The sequence below is a fragment of the Montipora foliosa genome, chromosome 1 (genome assembly GCF_036669935.1).
Source record: "Montipora foliosa isolate CH-2021 chromosome 1, ASM3666993v2, whole genome shotgun sequence".
Lineage (NCBI taxonomy): Eukaryota > Metazoa > Cnidaria > Anthozoa > Scleractinia > Acroporidae > Montipora > Montipora foliosa.
Window position 1 is genome coordinate 69,389,987 of NC_090869.1, and position 20,813 is coordinate 69,410,799.

At 38.3% G+C, this 20,813-nt stretch overlaps 2 protein-coding genes and 1 pseudogene across 3 annotated transcripts; all 3 read left to right on the forward strand.

Annotated features, from left to right (window-relative positions):
- Window positions 1–377: 377 nt before the first annotated feature.
- Window positions 378–12,924, forward strand: LOC138006969 (dnaJ homolog subfamily C member 5-like). 2 transcript variants are annotated; one of them, XM_068853630.1, is made up of 6 exons: window positions 378–493; window positions 7,641–7,722; window positions 7,841–7,897; window positions 8,851–8,961; window positions 11,755–11,796; window positions 11,891–12,924. In XM_068853630.1, exons 1-6 carry the CDS (start codon window positions 465–467, stop codon window positions 12,167–12,169), a joined length of 600 nt encoding a protein of 199 aa, XP_068709731.1. In that variant the 5' UTR covers window positions 378–464; the 3' UTR covers window positions 12,170–12,924. The 2 variants fall into 2 exon arrangements, with proteins under 2 accessions (XP_068709731.1, XP_068709725.1); XM_068853624.1 differs by lacking the exon at window positions 378–493 and adding an exon at window positions 3,812–3,970.
- Window positions 9,713–11,150, forward strand: LOC138002571 (nucleotide-binding oligomerization domain-containing protein 2-like; annotated as a pseudogene).
- A 3,698-nt stretch (window positions 12,925–16,622) lies between the features above and the next one.
- Window positions 16,623–18,235, forward strand: LOC137980712 (leucine-rich repeat-containing protein 74B-like). The gene has a single exon (XM_068828145.1). The coding sequence runs from the start codon at window positions 17,003–17,005 to the stop codon at window positions 18,107–18,109; it is 1,107 nt and encodes a 368-aa protein (XP_068684246.1). The 5' UTR covers window positions 16,623–17,002; the 3' UTR covers window positions 18,110–18,235.
- Window positions 18,236–20,813: the final 2,578 nt, after the last annotated feature.

Sequence of the window (20,813 nt, forward strand, 5' to 3'; positions counted from 1 at the left end):
AATTTCGATAAGGTTTGTTGCCGGGGGGTGAGAATGCTGGACATTAATTAACGTAAGAAGAGGAAAGAAAACAAAGGCCATGTCTAAATATCAGTTGATTAAAACCTCTTTGTTCATCTTTGATTTTTCGGTTCATTGAACGAGTTATCGTTTCGCCAGCCGATAAATAAAACAATGTTTTTTTGTCAATAACAAACAATCCAGGCATTTAGATAGTTTCTTCATCCTCGGTGATAATTTGTCATTCGTTGTGTTTTATTCACAACTTGTTCTTTATTGGGAAAACCCATAACCAGCTGGTGTTTAAACCCATAAATGGAGGCAAAGTTGGCCTAGTGAGCATGCTCAGTCCTGGGTTTAACCGTTCAATGCACCGGAGAAAAAATATGGCGGGTAGAATATTTTGACATGAAACGGAGATCTGCGAGATTGCCAGATCTATCGCATAGAAATAACTGGCGAGAATGGAATATGAAAAAATGGAGGATGAAAGGTAAGAGCAAAGACTTTTCTACCGTGAAATAATAAATTTGGAATGCCACCGATTCCACATAGAATTATTGTGAAAAACTGCCAATAACATTGCGACAGAAGGAAATTTCGAGGAGCAGTGCCCAGCAAATGTGAAACCGTTCGAGCCCGAAACTGCGAATTACTTAAGTCATTTTTATCCACGCGACGAATTTTACAGAGTAAACCGCGCATAGCTGAGCTTTCGGTACAGGGTTAATTATATTTTCAGCATTATTTTATTTCTAACGAGCGAAATACTCGTGTTTACCTTTACTATTGAAATCACCTGTTTATAATAACATAGTTGTTTGGTTTAAAATGGTTTCGCAAAGTGACGTCACTTTCAGTTGTGAGGACGAGCCAACGATGTCTAAAGATCACTGACCGATCGCTCTGCGAGCAAGGAACCTCCAGCAATGACTTTTCTGGCACGATATATGCAAATCGTATTGTGCAATATGAGCAACTTTCTCCAGCTAGTCAAACTAAATTTAAACAAAGAGCATTATAGTTCTTTGATTATGTCGTAGTTTAATCCCTTTTTAAGGTTAACGCGTTTTTATAGGTTTGCGCAAGAAACCTCTTTGTACTGTACAACTCTAAGGAGAATCTTTCACTGAAGGGCTCTTTTGAGCTGAAGTGTTTGTTATTGTGCGCTGGAATATTTAATTTTTGCAGATGCCTCCGCTGATTTTGAATAATTAGTCTTTCTCAACAGACTGAAAATGATTGGTTCCTGCGCACAAGAATGTTGCAAAATTAAACTTGGAAACGGACTCTCGGAGACTGTATCGAATTTGCTGTTATCGAAAAACCGTAAAACAAACCTTCACGAGGTAACTGATTAGGGAAAAGGTGCAGTTTTAGTGTGGCTATGAATATTCATCGGTCAATTTTATTCAGTCAGAAAGAGAATTTGCATTTCAAATGAAGGTGTACATGGCGTTTCGGGTTCTTAGATTGAGCGTCTCGTTATTTTGTGATTATTTATTTTACAGTCAAGCTACAATTGCGTGACCAGGTGTTCGAAATTTGAACCGAGCCAAACTCTGATTTCCCGTGGATATTGTTCTTTGATATATCAAGAATAGTTATTTATAAACTTTCGTTTCACTATAAAATAAAAGGTCTTTGAAAAGTGAAAGATATGTATTTGAAACGTATGATGAATTATTGTGCATTTTTCGCAGCAACGTTTAGAAAAATCCTCAAGATTCCATGACATCTAGGAAGCTCGAAATTTATTTATTTTGCGTTTGTCGTACCGCGGTTTGGCCGGATAAATGTAATGCTGTCTTAATCACTAGTGAGTTTAGCTGCACGCAGCAGTGCAGGTCCTGGCCTGCATTAGACTGTTCTGTTATTGCATTGCTATGCGGAACGATGCAATGACGTTATGTTGGTTTCTTTAGTCATGCATCATTGCATGCTCCTTGACTAATTAATCCGCAAAATGGCAAGCTGCTTTTCTCTTTTTTCAGTTTCTGTCTACAAATTTACCAGTAGAATGATTATAGTTTGTTCAGCAATTATTTTATATGTATGTGTTCCCTGCTCATGAACAGATGAACAGATCATTTATCTAGCATTCAGTAAGCCGGGCTCAGAGGTTTAAGGGGCTAGGTCACGCAATTTTAGGCAATTTCAGCACTGATCGAATGGTCATAGAATTAACTAAAATATCAAAATAACTGTTCAAAACTATAGAAGAACTCTAACAAAACACAGGGAAGCCAAGAAGGGCCATGGATGGACAAAACTGGAGAGGATTGAAATGGATTGAATTTGGGTAAATTTGAAAAACGTCGGCCCACCTTTTTTCAAATTTATATCAGTCTACATCAAAATGTCATTTACACAGCTGGAAAATCATTCTCAGTTGTTACGTGGCCGTGATTTTGCAAATGAAAGACTCTTGCTCTGCCAATTTGACGTTTAGAGCTCATAATTAACAAAATTAAACAAAATTACGTAAAATAGCGTGACCTAGCCCCTTTAAATCCAACTACATGTACACCAAACTGAACAGAAAACACCCCCGGGACATATAACTCATCAATCAAGAAACTGACAAACTATCTTGGATCCTGTCAGTCCTGTTGAACTTGTTTTTGTATTGGAAAACGATTTTTCCGGTGCTTTTGTCTATAGCCCGCGCTTCAAATATATACAAAGTTTCATCGAGTACTCTCACGGGGACACAAAAACCCAACAAATCCTGATCCCAACCATCACCACCCCAGTTGGTAGAACATTACACCAAACACAGTTATTTACGTACACACATATACACACTTCATTAAACACAATAAAACCTTCAGTGATTATACAATAGCTATAGTATAATAAAATCAGTTCTTCAAGTTTTAAGCTGTGAAAACTATTTAGTTTAAGACGGCTGCTGCGTGGGAGCTTTACTCTTCGTTTTCATAAAAAAATGACTTATTCCCATGTTGAAATTCCCAAGTAAATCTGAGAAGCGACTAGAGACAGCGGGTCACCCAAGCCAATGTAAATCTGTCGTGCGTAAATTGTAGGATAAGTTGTTCTATAGCGATGTCCCGCCATAGCCGAAACTTTTCCAAGTCGTTTGGGAAAATTCAGTTTCATTTCCAAATTTCTAAAATTATTGACTGTTGCGAATACAAAAAACAAATCTTGGAATTGCTCCGATGAAGGTAATATTTTCTATGGTAATATTTAAATTTAAGAATTCTTGGTCTTTTCCCGCCGCTTCATGAACTGCCAAAGTGTACGTTGTTGAGAAGAAGGCTAGCACTAGTATCAATGATCCTGGTTGCCCTGTTCTGCTGTTTTGTACAATTTTAATATCGCTCAGCTTACTAACAACTTGATCCCAGAAGAACAGCAGTACACTGTAATCAAAATGTGGTTGAATCAGAGGCTGATAAATTTGGAAAGCGCGCTTCCCTGATATAAAAGGGCTTACACGCTTGAGCCAGCCTAAAACCGGTGATATTTTGTTACCCTTTTCATCTGCGTGATTTTTCCAAGACAGATGCTCATCATTTTGTTAGCGTTCTCATCTGCGTGATTTTTCCAAATGCTCATCAATGGGAAACCACTCCTACCCAGTGATTTAGCTTCGTAAATTCTCTTGATCGATTTTCCCCTTTCATTGTTGGAATCTGCTTCAAGCCAATTTAAGAATTTTTGTTACTGTTGTTAATTCATACTTGACTTTGAATAGGGGTTTTTCATGGCATATTAAAATTCTGTTTCCTCCGTTGAAGCAGTCACGTGGCACAGGTGCTGTCCCCAAGAACATTTCGTGACGTCACAGTTCTTAAAGAGTTGATCTTCGAGTGAAGTGGAATGGACCTGAGTTATGTAGTAGCGCTGTTGTAATCAATTTTATTTATTTCTCCTCTACAATGGCACCGTATTCTGGTGTCAGTGAGGAAAACAATAGAGAGGAGAAGGCGCAACATTCAACGTAAGCATTCCTTGTTTAAATCTTATTTTACTGTGACCATTATTCGGCTAAAGGACAACGTGGATGTCATCTGCGGCGCGCTTAAGTCTTTGATCGAAGGAACAATTTCAGTCCTTATTCAAGTTATTTAAGTGAGTTTATCGCCTTGTTATTGAAGGCTTATGTTTCTTTTGGTTTAAGAAGAAATCTTCGCTGAAACCTTCTGTGTTGGGTTGCGGTTGGAGAATTCGAAAATGATTTGATTTCCAGCTGAAAGTCAATGATTCAGTCTTTGACGGGGATCGGTCGTTCGTCTGCTAATTGTGTAACGGCTTTCTGTTCATCAGAGGGTTTTACAGTGTCTACTAAGAATATGTTTGCTTGACAAGGTTTGTTGTTCAGCTCACTTATAAGAGCGGTGTGTTTACATGCCATTTCGACGAGGCGTGACTCGATCTGTTTAGATAATCAACTTCCACATCGAATTTGTACTGACAAGGCAATTTGTCAATCACGTTTGTATATTTTACGTAATTTGACATTTATAAAAGAAAATTTTGGAGCCCTGTGCAAGGAATTCAAGCCATAGATCGAAGCATGTAACGGGCAAATAATGTTTGTTTGTTTGTTATTGTCTTTCTAAAACGATCTATATAGATCGTTACATGCAAACGACTTGTCATTGTTGCGCGTGAAAACTTTTAGTTTCCTTTCTTTTTCTTGCCACAAAACCTTTGAAGCAACAAACCTTTCAGATTCCTGTTATAGCAAGCCTCCCTTAAAATCATCAGAAGTTCATTTTGTCAACTGATTGTTGACTATTTACAGTATAAGTTTTGCTAAAGCTTCTTTTGTTTACACATATGGTGCTTAATAAGCATGAAAATTATATGTATTTGTTAGCCACTGTTCGGTCAGAAAGTGAAGCCTCTTCATCTGTAATCTATTAAGAGAACTACTGATTAAGGTGTGCCAGACTTATGCATGTTTATAATTTTTGGATTCACAAATATATTTCAAAGTAGTTGAAAACATGTTTATAACATTTCCATCAACTATACCCCAAAGCAACATCATAATGCAGCAAGGTGCCAGTAAAGTTATGCAAATCTAGAGTGCGGATCTTTCCTTTGGCTTCTGGTTTGTGGTCATCAATAAATTGAAGTAAACTGGTTACGCTTAATCTAACTTAGCTAAATTAACCATAAAAATTCAGTAAAGAAATTGGAGAAACCAATTATCAGGGGTTGTGGCAGTTGAGTTCTGGAATTTGGTGATTCTTTCTTTTGTATTATTATTTGTAATACTTGAGTGAGATTTGAACCTAACATTGGCTGCATCAGTGGCATCCTGCATGGATTAAGTCAAAAAAGCACTTGAAATTGCTTTTTAAGTTTGATTCTTTATAGCTGTAGGTTTGTCCCTAAATGCTCTTCGAACCATAGCCTAAGTAAAGAAAACATTGGAAATGAGTTGCAAGTAGAATGTAACCTCTATTGTAATAGGCTGTATTATTTTTCTCTGACTACCTAATATTTTTCTCTTTGAATGTGATATTGTGCCTTGTTTCTTTATGATATTTTGTGGCTGCATTTCGGAATATGTTTAAGTGATGTTTTTAGTTAGGTTAGGTAGATGTGTTACTTGTGTGTTCTATCTTTTAAATTAATCTTTTCCAGTTTGGCTTCCAACTTTTGTTAGCTTTCAGTTATTAAGGAAGGCAGTACTCTTTTTATTATTTCATTACCTTCATTGTAATTTGTTTTGTTAGGAAAAGGGTAATAAAACTAGTTATTGTTCTCTGAATCAAGAATGTAGACTTAGGTTTAACTTGATTTCCTGTATTAATATATTAAAGGACATTTGAGTCTATCTCAAAATTCCACCATGTTGACATTTTTAGTCAATTATACTGATATCTCATTTAGGCCAGTCTCATTCTGAGAGGTGACTACCAGTAGTTTCCTTTCAACTGTGAGAAAAACAAACTCTGGGTTGGTTTTGAACTGGAAAGTCCGCAAATTGTAGACCTAATTAGATGTTCACCCAATTTTGACATCCAACAGAAAGTGTCCCTTTTAAGTCTTAAGCCTTTGCTACCAATTTTGAACAATAAGGTAAGGCTAAAGGTTAGTGTCATTTTTAGGTCACCGTGCACTGGTGGCTCAGTTGGTTGAGCACCGGGCTGTTACGCGGGAGGTCTAGGTTCAACTCCGGCCGGACCAACCCTCAGGGTCTTTAAATAACTGAGGAGAAAGTGCTGCCTTTGTAATTACATCTGCAAATGGTTAGACTCTCTAGTCTAGGATAAGGACGATAAGCCAGAGGTCCCGACTCACAACCCTTCAATGTTCACAATCCTGTGGGACGTAAAAGAACCCGTACACTTGTCGTAAAGAGTAGGGCATGTGCTCTAGTTCCCGGTGTTGTGGTCTGTCTTCTGTGATTTAACCTCGTAGGGGGCCTATGTCCTATTGTTAATTCCACCATGTATGAATTCATACTCAATCAGTAAATATATAAATTAAATAAATAAATGCAGCAGTTATCTTTGCTTTAGGAGCAGTATTCAGGGGACACTTTGTGGTAATAATAAATTGTCTGTGTTCCGAGACGTGTGGTGTTGAAGAGAAAGGGGACTCTTTATGACGATGATTGAAATCCACATGCATCTAATTGGGGGAATTTTTGGACAGATCTAGACCTTTGGCCTTTCTACATTGTCTACGAAGTTTGAAACAAACAATAGTCTAAGACTTGCCACCACAGGTCTTCTTTAGCTGAGTGATGGGGAATCTGAGGTCATAGGTTTGCTAGCTATAAGGAGCAATTAGAAGTTTCCAGAGTATGGCAAAGTCATCATATTTTAATATATGGCGATCTCAAATGTTTTGCAAGAATGGACCCTGTCATCCAGTCATTACTGTCATTCAGTCATTACTGGATGACCGTAAGTTAATTTAGTCTGTGGACCCAAACAATTTTTTTTCCTGTCCAAGAGAGGAGAAAAAGAACATGCTTCCAAATTGAGATCTAATTCAGACTGCACTCTAACTTCAAGCCCTTGCAATTTTCTTTAAGTCTGAGGCAAATCACATTTGCACAGATAAAATCCAGTCCAGTTTTCATGGTCAGCTTTGAAGTATTTCTTCTTTGGCAAGATAGAGTAGAAATTTGTTTGTTGGTCTCCTTCTTCAGTCTTCTTTGGAAAGCTTGCTCGATGGGAACAGTCCACAGTTTTTTTGTGGGTATAGAGGTTTTCTGGTAAAAAATAATTTGACAAGGTTAAACTCTTTGTTCTTCCAGTTTTTAGAAACTTGAGTTCTCTAGTGTTTTGTATTTTCTTAAGCACAGTAAATTGGTGGATTCTTTTGACTTGAACAGTGTATTCAGTAAGGAAAACAAAGTCAAAGTATGTCCCTTTTTAGAGCAATACTATTTTGAGATACCATGCAGCTTTTTATTATATCTCATTTTATTGGATTAGTGTAGAATTATACAGCTTTATTTTTAAGGATAGTGTACCTTTTTTTCCAAACCAACCCTGAAAGGTAGTTGTGTCTTGACCCATATTAATATTTTGGTACAGTGATGTTATCACATCACATTTAGCTCAAGGTTGTGTGTACTTATTTTGCTGACAGTTCTTTTATTTTATTGCTGTTCTTGTTGTTTTTGGTACTTGATATAGTAACCAAGGGGCATCACTCTATGATGTTTTGGGGGTTGACAAAAATGCAACACCAGAGGAAATTAAGAAAGCATATAGGAAGGTGGGTTCCAAGGTCTTTAAATGTCATGCTTCAATTTGTATATAGTCTTTGGTTTAAAATGAGGTGTAATGACAAATAAAAATTATTATTTTTTAACACCTTTTTTTTTCTTTTTCAGATGGCATTAAAGCACCATCCTGATAAAAATCCTAATAATCCTGAAGCTACAGAAAAAGTTAGTTTAGTTATCAAGTACAAGGGTACTATTTTGTTTGGTGTAGCCAATTGTCTCTGCCTTTGCAAGTATGTTCGTTGCTCCTTTTTTTATAAACCTGTGAGAAGTGGTGTGGCCATCCTGTGGTTAGGGCATCGGATAAGCATTTGGTTGTGCTAGGTTCGAATGCTGCTGTGAGTCCTTTATGGATTTGTCTCTGCAGGTCCTGATATCAACCCACATCATGCTTTATACTTTGTAATAACCAACTGGTTACTTTCTGCCATTTAAAGTTCTTTAAGTGCCCTTGTGATAAAGAAAATCACAGATTGTTAAAGTGTGTTTGCTTAATTAACACCTGACTGGCAAAATTTAGAGCTTTGATTTTTTTATCCAAAGGTCGTTTACTTTGAGTGTAAGTTTTGGATTTCACTGTCTGCCATTACTCATGTTTAAAACTGACCGATTGGACCTCAGAGGGCTGGATCCAGAGAAAAGTGACTTTAGAAAGGCTCACTAGCTTAGAATTTTAGCGTGTGAATGCAGCTTATTATATAATTATGGAAAACGTGAGTTTAAAAGTCTGAAATCCCAAAACCCCTGAGCTGCATATTAATTCTGCGGTGTACACACACATTGTATTCTTAAACTAGTGAGCCTTTGACGTCATTTTCTCCTCAATCCAGCTCTCTCAAGATTGTAAAGTTAGTAATGGCAGACCATTGAATAGGAAAATTCCAGTTAAAATGAACAGGTGTCTTTTTGAAATCAAGGCTTAAAGCTTTGGTTGCTTAGTGTTTAGTTGACATGGTTTTGAAACCCAATGAAAGTGAGGATCGATTTTTTGGTCACAGGGGCACTTTAAAAATTGTTTCTTTTTAGGTTATTTAAGTGGGTCCCTGTGAACTAGCTTGAAAGCTAACGAAAGTAAACTTCATTATAAAGTCAGTATTTTCATTTATTTTTTTCTGCAGTTCAAAGAAGTTAACCATGCACATAGTATATTATCAGATCCTGGGAAAAGAGAAATTTATGATAAATATGGATCCATGGGTCTATATATAGCAGAGCAGTTTGGAGAAGAGGTTGGTGTGTTCAATTTCATCCCTGAAATCCATCTTTCACACCTAATCCCCACTTCTCTGGATTTTTTTCTTGATTCTCATCTACTCCCTTATCCCCTCCACCAGCACTTTTCAAGGTTGAATTTTCTCATTGAATGTGGAGCTTATTAGTTCGTCCCCTTAAGATTTTACACTTGTGGTGCTCCCTTTGAAATATTTTTAAATTTGAACTTGTTGAAATTGTTGGTTTTAAACGTTGTTTTTAGAGGTTGTACCTGTACTCAGTTGAATCTAGAATTGTTTGGAGACCATTTATCCATTTCTTTGAATGTCAAACAGACTTTTCCCATGTTAATTTGTTTATTGAGAAGTCTAAAGTGGATTAATTTGTGTTCATCATGATTGATTAGATCTTGCTTTCTGAGTTTCACTTGTCCATAAGTGTTTTTTTAATCATTTAGAAAGCTCTTAAGGTAAATTAAATGATTTATAGTTTCAAACCACCCTTTTGTTGCACAATATTGTATTATTATTGTACTGCACAATGATTTATTGAACACTTTATCATTAGTCATTCCGATCTTTTCAGAATGCATCAATTGACTAAATTTTATACGGAGATTTAAAAAAAGATAAAGGGGAACTTTATTTCATGTGGTCGTCAAGCGCTGGAGCACCAATTGGGGACACTGTAAACTTAAATTAACAAATCACAAATGTAACACAAATCAAGTCAAATGTTGGTTTTTGAGGAGAGGGCAAAAACGGAGTAATGGAGAAAAACCCCTCGGTGCCGAGTAGAGAAGCAACAAACTCAGCCCACATACATTGTATGACAGTGAGTCTAGGAATCGAACCCGGGACGCATTGGTGGGAGGCAAGTGCTCTCACCACTGCGCCATCCCAGCACTCGGGATAACCAGTTTTTGTTGCATCCAAGAGTAAAACACTGGTTGTGTACCCGGACCTAAACTTTTCATACTGAGATTGTATAAGTATCTCACTGTGAGCAAGGTTGTCTTTATCATTGTAAGTTGTTTGTCTGAAAGTCGGTTTAACACTGTCTTCATCAAACAGAAAAGGATTGAGTTGGTCTCTTTTTTTTTGCGGTGGAACCGGTTGCAAATGAATCAAAGTAATCATAAATGGGTGACTCTAGATTTCGAGTTGCTCCAATTTTTACTCAAAGAACTTAAGGTTACAGGCCAAGAATGACTGATCGTTTGCGCAAAAAACAGACTTGTAAATAAATGCTGGTAATGTACGTCTCAGTCAATGGAAAAAAATGGTGAATCTGAATAGACAGCAGTGAAAAATGTCGGACTGACGGAGGAATGTTCAAAATGGAAAATTAAATCCGTCTGAGTATATCAAGCAACACTGTTTGGATGAAAAAGTTGACCAAACGAGCTGGTTTCTTGGTCCCATTATTGCTTTTGAAATTGCATCAGGACTTTCCTCTTCCTCCAAAATGGTGCAGCTTTTTCTCGCTACCAACCTCCTCTTTAAACGAAGGTGGAAAAGTAATCGCGAAGGGTCTTCTTCTTTTTTTTCTATGAGAGTGGTGGACTTCAGGACAAGGTGCAATTTCAGGAGGAGGAGAAATACTTCACAAGAATGAAACTTTAGAAAATGTCAGCCTCTCATTTTAGAGAAGAACGTTGTTCTTCAGAAACTTTTAATCCATTCCGAACATTTCGAAGTAACAGGCCTACAAGTATTGTTGCCTGGATTACAGAAAACTCTATCATTGCGCGTGTTAAACATGTCTTGGAATTATTTGTATGATGCGTGGGCAGAAGTTCTTGGTAAAATAATTGTCGACAGTCAAAGCCTTCTTGAAATTTCATTTTGTGGAAATCTTTTCACCGAATACCAGCTGCACGCTGTCTTGCAGATGGGGTCAGCAATAACTCCAAATTAAATGTTCTCCGTATTGGCCAGAACATGATAAGCAATTCTGGCATGCATGAATATTTCAACGTTTTATGTGCGTTTAACCCGCCTGTAACTGGATTAGATATCAATGGAACCGTTATTGAAAAGAAAAGTAAAGAACTCATGGAAATTCTTTAACCGAAACGTTTGCCTTGTTAAAGGTTGTTAATTTTTTGCATGGTAAAGTTATGGACATATTATTGAAGAGCCACGTTCAATGAAGTCAACGAATCAATTATTTATACTATAATAGATATGCAAGTCACTTTCGTTTGGAGCTTAACATTTCATGTTTAAACATTTTAGTTGTGCGTAATTTTTGAATTACGATTGCTAATTGGATTCTACAGAGTTTTCTCTAAATTTTAAAGTTATAAGGGGAAAATCTCTGGGTATTGAAACTGTTTATTGAACAGTTTAAAACACTGAAACAAGAACGTTCAGCTGGAATTTATTGCAAGGAGACGTGGTAAATACCAAAGCTATTGTGGTAGACATGTACCCAGCGCTCAAATCATTTCTAATTATAGTCTAAACAATAAGTGTAATTTTTCCCAGAATAAAAAAAAGTACTGTAATTCCCACATGGCTCGTAATTCAGGCTTTCCTTTGTGGAAAAGTGGGGTTTTCCTCTATATCCCCCATCCCCCATCACGGAAAATCAGATCGCGTTGTTTTCCAACATGCAAATCAAATTCGCGCGAGTTTGCGCGAGCAATCGGTATCCGCTCTAATAGGCAAGAAACTGAAGGCCAAGATCAAACTCACCTACTTGATCTATTCTCTAACATCAATGTTCAACTTGACTTTTGTGTATAAACGTTGAATTTTTTAATTGAACTAATCACAAATTCCCCCATTTTTTTCACTTCCCAGAATGTCAAATTATACTTTAGGCTCAACAGCGGCTGGTGTAAGGTAGGTGTTTATTTGATTTGTGTTGGGAGGCACCTTCTATTTTGTGGTTACATTAATAATGATAATTAAAATTCCTTTGCTCTTTCTCTTACAGGCGCTGTTCATGTTCTGTGGTATCATTACCTGCTGCTATTTCTGCTGTTGCTGCTTTTTCTGTTGTAATTTTTGTTGTGGTAAATGTAAACCCGTACCTGATGAGCAGTGGGAAGACTTTGATGAATTTGATGAAGGGAAAGAAGAAGACGAACCGATTACAACACAACCAGGAAACAACGGAAATGGTACGAGTTCCGAACAGCCGAAGTCACCAGGCGTCGACAGTGCGAACAGCAACAGCACAGCTTCGTCCGCTATTCCCATGCCTTCGTCGTGAATGACGGTGTAGTACTCATGGGAATGGGGAGGAGTTTCAAACGCGTTTGGCAGCCATATTGAATATTAGACTTAGGGGGCTTTCCATTTGACAGAACTGACCGGCCAGGCCGGGAATGTAGAAGGACTAACTCTACAACGCCTTCATATTAACACAATTCGAAGATGATATATACTCCTCCAGAAGGATGCGAGAGATTTTCATGCAAGTGTGCCTTCAAATTGCTGCATTTTCTTTACAAAGTGACGGGTCTGACCGGTCAGTTCTGACAAGAGGAAAGCGCCCTTAGACAATGTTGAAAAAATCGAGTAAATCCTGTACCTATTCCAGACTGCTATTTCATTGGTCCCTATGACATGTAGCTTCTTTTGTTAGACTGGTTGTATTGTTTTGTTTTCCAATTAATCACAGACCACGTCTAGAAGGCTACAGGGTCACTCATAGAATTGGTTTGGGTGAATTTTGATCAATTTTTTTTTTCATAGTGTTTGTGTTTTTTCTGTACCATAACTCGTAATTGAGCTAGATCAATTCAATGTGGCTGCCACCCGGTTAAAATGTAAAATGTTTATTTTGAAGACATCGCCTCGAGATCATTAAGGAGAACTTTTTTATTAAACCAAAAAATAATTTTCGTCCTTTTATGGTAAAATCTGTTATTTTGTCCTCGGCGACAACTGCATGTATTACAAATTTTCAATTCTTGCGCTGAGGTTCGGGGTGTGATTCCGTTCCATTGAAACTGTTAACAGCCATGAATGGTCTGGGTTGTCTGTCTCAAAAGTCCGGAACTTATTCTATTGTGAATCTTGAAGAAATTATATCAGCAAACATAAGAAATTCTAACAAACATAACCAACAATAAAAAAGCAAAGGAATCAAATCCTTTTTTTCCTGCGGCGCGGATCTAATACCCCGCATAGATAATTATCCCTGTAAAAAAATAAGTCAGTAAATTGTTATTACTTATCGTGCAGTTAGTCTATGATAATCCTCTCAATGAAACGTCTATAACAGTCGGTGACTATTTGCGGTTTTCCTATTTAGGAGAGTAAGGTTGTACGATTCAGTAATAGAAAATGAATGACTTGGAAGGCAAAAATTTTCAGTTCAGTTTTTTGTTTGCTTTGTATCAAGTACTCAGTTCTGGTGAGAACAGTTTCGCAAAGGTGATTTCCTGATTGAGACATTTATTTGGTACTTTTAAATCTTCCAAAGACTAACGAATCTGAACTGGATATCGCCCAATCTTGACCCCAGAGATCTTCTCTTGACTGACGGAGAGAAGAGCTCTGGGGAACTCTGAACCAAAGTGTCTTCTCATTGGTTTTCGTGAAGAACAATCAAAAGCGTCTCTAATTGGTGCATTCATGTTAGCACGAGGAGTGAGCAGGCGCCGTAAGATTCAAATAGCCAAACATTGGCTATAACATCCCTACGGCGCATGTTCTGCTACATGGAGTTTCCCAGAGCCTTGGGTTGATCCGAGGCTCTGGTGACGAGAATGGATATCGCCATGTTGTCGTCCTTACTCTCTCTCATGGGAATATATAGTTGTATGTAATTAGCCAGTATCAAGATTACCATGATATCCTTGTCTGACCCTCCAAAATTTTACATAAGCATTGTTTCCAGTTTCTCTTGGGAGCATTGTAAGTCCTAAGAGAAAGTAAAAACATGCTCATGCAAAATTTTGGAGGGACAAACAAAGAGTATTATGGTATTTTGATACTTTCTAATAATATGATGCCTGTTGCAACTAATTTTCGAGACTGGTATTTCGATAATATCTTGTATCAACCGGCTTTGAATATACGATTATCAATATTTTATGACACGGACAGTTGGAAAGAAATTCTGGGAATTGAACATTTTTCTTTTAAAACACAACCCAGCTATCGGGACTCGAATCTGCGATTACTTGCTCACCTGTCACCGCTCCCGACCACTAGACCATCCAGTCGCCGTTTGCTTAAACAAATTTTAAACACAATAATCTAATTTATTTGTCATAAGAACGGGCCGTAAACGTGTGTTAAAATACTCATCCCTATTCAATAGCCGTTTTGACCAATCGGATGAATTTCTCTAGACACGTGAGTAAGTGAGTGATACCTTAAGTAATTCACCCAACAAACCTAAAAGTCCGGGGAGGGATTTGAACGTGGCTCCAGCAAAATAGCGGGGTAAAGAGATGAACATGAAGCATTCTATAATGCCACTTAACGTTCCGAGTTCATATCCAGTCCGAAAGACATTAGTTTTTTTTCCTTTTTTCACTCTGTTCCGAGAGGTCCTTGGACTTGGACCAGTGTATTTGTCACGTAATTATAGTTATATATTCAACGCTAGGTGACATTATATCATCGTAATGCCACTCTCGAAAACATGTTGCCTGCTGCTCGTAAGAAATTTCAATTCTCGTTTAGAAAGGAAAGAGCGACCTCGGAAACGAGATTGAGAACCTCACTTTGAAAAAAGCGGCTTGAGGGAGTTTGTCGAAACTTCATTTCGCTATGCGTTATAATGACTTTAAAAGTTCATTTGTCCTGAAAACTGAACTCTTGATTTTATGCCTGAGAGGCAATTTGTGTTTACTTTCACTTCGTTTTAGTTAAGTAATCAAAAATAGTAAATTCAATATTGTTGTGTTTATTTGTTTAAACCTTAATGGTCGATGCCTTTAATGAGAACGTGCCTCTAAAATGTATAAAATGTATCAGAACCTTTTTCAAGAGAGCAGTTAAAATTCAAAAATTACTGAAAAAGAAGTTATTTTTTATTTCCCTTGGGCTAAAGAGCAAAATAGTTAATGACGGGTACGGTGCAGTGCGATTATTTATTATGCTGCTCGCTCATATCCCCTCACTCAAACATCTTGATATCTTTGCAAAAATCGCTTCCGACACTTAATTAGTTGGACTGTTCCAGAAAACAAAATCAGGAGCTTAAGCACGCCCGTTTTTGAGACGCGGACGGCAATCGAAAGAGACCATTTTGCGTACCAGGATAGTGTTGTCTCCCAGATTTTGACAATAATCATCTCTAAGGACATGGTCAAACGGGAAATGTCTGGCGTTAAACAACACCAAACATTGTTTGGTAACTAAGCATGCCTATGTTGAAGTGAGTGGCCAAACGGTTAAAACCTGTTTGATCTAACTCAGATCAAACTCCACAAGCGAAGATTATGGCCAAACGGTATTTTTGGTCACCAAACAATGTTTGATGTTGTTTGGTCGCCAAACATTCCCGTTTGGTCAATCCCTAATAGGAAAACGGCTATACTTACATGTAGCAATGTAAATGTGGTTGTGTGAAGACAAGTTAAAAGGGAAAACAGCTCACTTTCGGTTGCCGTCTTCGTCTCAAAAACGCACTTGCTTAAGCTCCCTAATATCTGTCGGCGTAGGCCGATATCTCCGTAGTGGCGACTGAATTAATTTGAAAGTAAGGGAATTTCACTTTCCAGTAAAAGCTTGAAGCTGTAATCTTTTTCTTTTCAGTTTTACGGTCTGTGTCTTAACACTTAGTTTTTGGTCTCTTTTATTAGTACGTTCGATCTCAAACGACGTTTTTCGTTATTTTCAGTTTTCAAAGTTCTGTATGTCTGCAACATTCTAAAAGCTCTCCCTAGCAGTGCCTTTTCCGTTTAAAGTCTCTTATTCCCTTTTTCGGAGTCACTTCCATTTTTTTGCTCAATCTTAAACTAGTCATTTAATCTGTAAGTGAGCGCATTATATTTGACTATCAAATTTAGGTTGTATAATATCTTATTACAATTGTTGTAATGGTGGCAGCTTTCGCAAATAAACATGCGAGTATGCGCTTTGTCGATTGGATGTTTGTACTTTGATTTTCTCGTCGTCGTTCAACCAGCATGTGGAGTTGAAAGAAAAGCAGCCTCGTCCTCGTGCGGATTGAAATATGTCGTCATTCGATCAGGATCGGTCGTTAATCAAAAACCCGTCAAGACCTTGGGACGAGCTGGGAAAATCGAATCGGATTTTTGACGCGTTCTCAAAATTATCATCTGCTTAGTTTACATTTATGGTAAAACAAACTTTAAAAGAACTCTACTTTGAAAATTTTAGGGCGCCGTTTCGACGCCGGATTAACGTCATTATGAAGTCTGAAAAGAACAAGGAGCTTATTTGAGATCTGTAACAGAAGAATAAGTTACAATTCAAGCAAAAAAAGTTAAGCGCGAGTGGAATCTGTTCGGCCCTTCAATTAGAATAAAATTTGGTCATGAAAAGTAGTGAGACATGCCTTTCAGTGATGAAAAACTTTAAAAAGCCAAAAAAAAAAAAATTCCCTGAGCATTTTCTTTAAGCTAGAAAAATAAGATAAGCCATGATGGTCTACAATTTTCTTAACAGTTTTTTAAAAAAATGTAGCTTTGTCTAATAACTGAAATTCTCTATCTAAACAGTTCTTAGACAGTGATAACATTCTTGCCATAAGCTTTTTATTTCTCGCCATCTTAAAGTTTATATCGTCTTATTTAATCGCAAACGATCAAAATTCTAGACATGAAGGAAAATACTTGGGTTCAAGGTACTTATTTGTGACAAATCGGAATTCCTTACATTAAATTTAGTATTAAAGGGTCAACTGTGGTAAATCTGCCGTAAGAGAAAACTGTAACCATGCTACAGACAACCAACAGAGGGTGTTTCTGATGAGGAAAGGCTGAGGCTTGTGTCGATCACGTTTCTTAAACAATGATTGAACTCGTTAAGTGCTGAAGATTACCTGATATTTTTGTAAATATCGTCATCGTGTGCAGTATCATACGCTATGCGATAGACTAAATTCAAAGTGTAAGCGATGCCACACGATCCAAGATTGAGAGGAACGCCAAGAATAGCAAGATCGCCCAAGATTACAAGCCCAGGTCGATTGTCTCTTGGTGCCAAGAGCAGGGTTTCGTGGACTACTGAAAAAACGAATATTACTGAAAAGGAGGAAGCGGAAAATGCTGAAAAAGAAGCAGTTGCTGTAAAGAATCCGATAGAGTACTTCAAAATGCATCGCAAATGTGAGCAACTTGATTTCACTGGATGCATACTCGCCCTTGACACCACGTGTAAGATTTCGTGCAAGTTAGAATCTTGTGTTAATCTTGTGCGATTGTGTCTCGCTAATAGCCATATGGAGGACAAAAGTGGGGAGGCCCTCGCCAAGGGTCTTCAGGGATGCTGCTTGCCCCTCAAAGAACTTGACATGTCTGGAAATACACTTGGAAAAAATGCAATGTCCGCCCTTGGGGAAATGCTGAACCTGGGCCAAAATTTAGAAAAACTGAATATCTCTAGAAACGACTTAACGGACCAAGATGTCGAGATTTTTTTAAATTGTTTTTCCGGCAAAAATGGCTTAAAAGACTTGGACTTGTCCAGTAATATTCTGTGCGATCAAACCGCCAAAAGACTCTGTGTTGTTTTAGAGAACAATCTTACGTTAGAAAAACTTTCTATTGCTTCAAACCAGTTAGAGGCAAGTGGCCTGCTGGCAATGCAGCCAGGGTTGCGTAAAAATAGAACGCTGCTTTATCTTAATATTTCTTGGAATTATTTGTATGACACCGGAGCTGAAATTCTTGGTGAAATAATCGGTGAAAACGAAAGCCTCACGGAAATTTCTGCCTGTGGTAATTTATTCAGTGAGTCGGCTGCCAACTGGCTTGCGAAGGGCGTTGCCAACAATTCAAAGTTAAAAATTCTTAGCATAGGGCACAATTTGTTAAGAAATTTAGGAGCGTACGAATTTTTAAATGTTTTATTTGAAACTAACTCGACAGCAATTGTCCTGGAGATGTTGGATATCAATGGCACCCTTGTTGACAGAGGATTCAGAGAATTGATTGAGATTGGATTGCCCGAAAAAATGTGCTCACTAAAGATTGTCAATTTTTCGGTGGTAGAGCATCTTTGATAATGGCGTGTTACTTAACCAACAGCACACTATTTTATATGAGAAATATGTATCTCATTCTCTGGCCTCCTATATGATAAGACGAAGGACATGTGGGTACTGTTATATTTGAAATGAAGAGTCCTATTAAACTTTTTTGTACTTTTAACCAGTCTAGTAATGCACTGTCTTCAAAATTTATCCCACCAATGCAAGCCAAGATTATTGTTCTCCGTTGTTCTTCGTAAGGTGCACTTGTGAAACCAATCTTGCGTCTTAAAATACCAGCAGTAATTTGAAATAACACACCCGGAAAACATCTGGTTCGAAGAATTCAGATTATCCGTATAAAAAACTGCATTGGCATTTGCTGGTGACTAAGAAGCTCGCAATAAGTTCCTGAGCTCGCTGACCCTTAGTTTAAAATAACTGGGATTTTAATCTTTGCTTTTACAAATTTCAGCGTTCCCTAAAAAGGTATATCACTACGTCATATTATTTTTTTTTATATTCCCCCTTTTTCTCCGCATTTTCCTACTTCCAGTGACCTCGTCTCTTTGCTTTTTTTGTTGCTTTTGCCTGTCTTTATCTTTATGATTTGGCTTATTTCGGTCGTCTGCGTTTTAGCCTTTTTCTAAACTCTTCATATTACATTAAACTTGCCACTTAAAAATTTAAATATTTTATGCTGGCGAGCTATTTTGTGCAAAAGAGCATTAAAATTGCTCGGGAGGAGCCTATGACTAGCGATTCACATACCGATTCATTTTTAGTTTGAATTTCCCGCGAATGAGGCTCCCGCAGGATCCCGATGACCAATCACAAGCAACTAACTTGACGTCATAGCGCCACCGAAACGGAACTACTTTTATGCGGAAAAGGTAGTCTAAAAATAGATCGGTCTGTAAAAATGTCGTGATATAGGCTTATTATGGGAGTTTCTCGCACCCAGTCATGGGCTCCTGGTTGTGTATGAGGCCTTAGAGGGTATTTACATGAGACCGAGACGAACTCAAACCGGCACGATTTCGTATCGGCCTCCATACATTAAGTACTTAATGACTGGCCCCAAGGGAAACAGTGAGTTTTATCTCCCCAAGACCCTCAACATTGAGGGTCATTAGATGCCATGACTGCGTAAAAATTATTTGCTTGACGCGGCTGGCGCTGGCTTACAAATTTTGCCGCTGTTTCAAAGGTGCACGACCTGATCACGTGCGAGTTCGAGTTCAAGTCGTTGTTTCCCCAGGGAGTTATTGAGTTTTGTTCGCGCAGGGGAGCTAGTGGGTTTTGACCCATGACACGTGAAACGTTCTCCTCCAATCGGAAAAAGGTATTTGAGTTGGGAGGTATAACAACTCTTTTTATGCGTTTACATGAGACCGGCCTGACCTTGTACCGGTCTGAGTTCCGCCTCCTTCTCTGGAAAAAAATCGGCTTTCTACCCTGACTCTACCCTGAGAGAGGCGGATGTACACAGGCTACATGACTCCGTGCAAAAAATACAAAATTGTTACCCTGTACAATATATGTTCTCTTACACAAAGTGGTAGGTACTTCATATATGATAATTATTATGTACCGTACTTCTTTTGGCAGTTTAATGTACCCAGTTGTCTTTCTACTCTATTAGACGGATGCAAAGTCACCTTGATACTCTGTTACCCTGCAACCTTATCAGACTGTTACCTGTTACCCCGGTATCTCGTTACCTCGTTACCCCGTTACCCTGTAGCTACCCTATTACCCTGTTGCCTGTTACCCTGTTACTTTGTTACCGTGTTACCATGTCACCTCGTTACCCCGTTACCTTGTTGACCCGTTACCATGTTACCTTGTTACCCTGTTACCCGTTTCCCTGTAACCCTGTTGTTATGTTACCATGTCACCTCGTTACCCCGTTACCTTGTTACCCCGTTACCATGTTACCTTGTTACCCTGTTACCCGTTACCCTGTAACCCTGTTGTTATGTTACCCCGTTACCCTGTTACCATGTTACCTTGTTACCCTGTTACCTGTTACCTCGTTACCCTGTTACCCTGTTACCCCGTTACCCTGTTACCTGTTACCTGTTACCCGTTACCCTGTTACCTTGTTACCTGTTACATTGTTACCATGTCACCTCGTTACCCCGTTATCTTGTTACCTGTTACCTGTTACATTATTACCACGTCACCTGTTACCTTGTTTCCATTTTACCGTTACCCTATTACCCTGTTACTTTGATACTCTGTTACCTGTTACCCCGGACCCCGTTACCCTGTTACCCTGTTGTTATGTTACCCGTTACCCTGTTACCGTGTTACCGTGTTACCGTGTTACCTGTTACCTTGTTACCCTGTTACCTGTTACCCCGTTACCATGTTACCTTGTTACCTTGTTACCTGTTACCTGTTACATTAATACCATGTCACCTGTTACCTTGTTACCCTGTTTTCTTCTGGCACCTGTTACCTTGTTACCCTGTTATCTTCTTACTTTGTTACCCGTTACCCTGTTACTTTGATACTCTGTTACCTGTTACCCCGTTACCCCGTTACCCATTTGTTATGTTACCCCGCTACCCTGTTACCGTGTTACCTGTTACCTGTTACATTGTTACCATGTCACCTGTTACCTTCTTACACTGTTACCCGTTCCCCCGTTACCTTGTTACCTGTTACCTGTTACCATGTTACCTGTTACCTTGTTACCCTGTTACCTTGTCACCGTGTTACCCGTTAC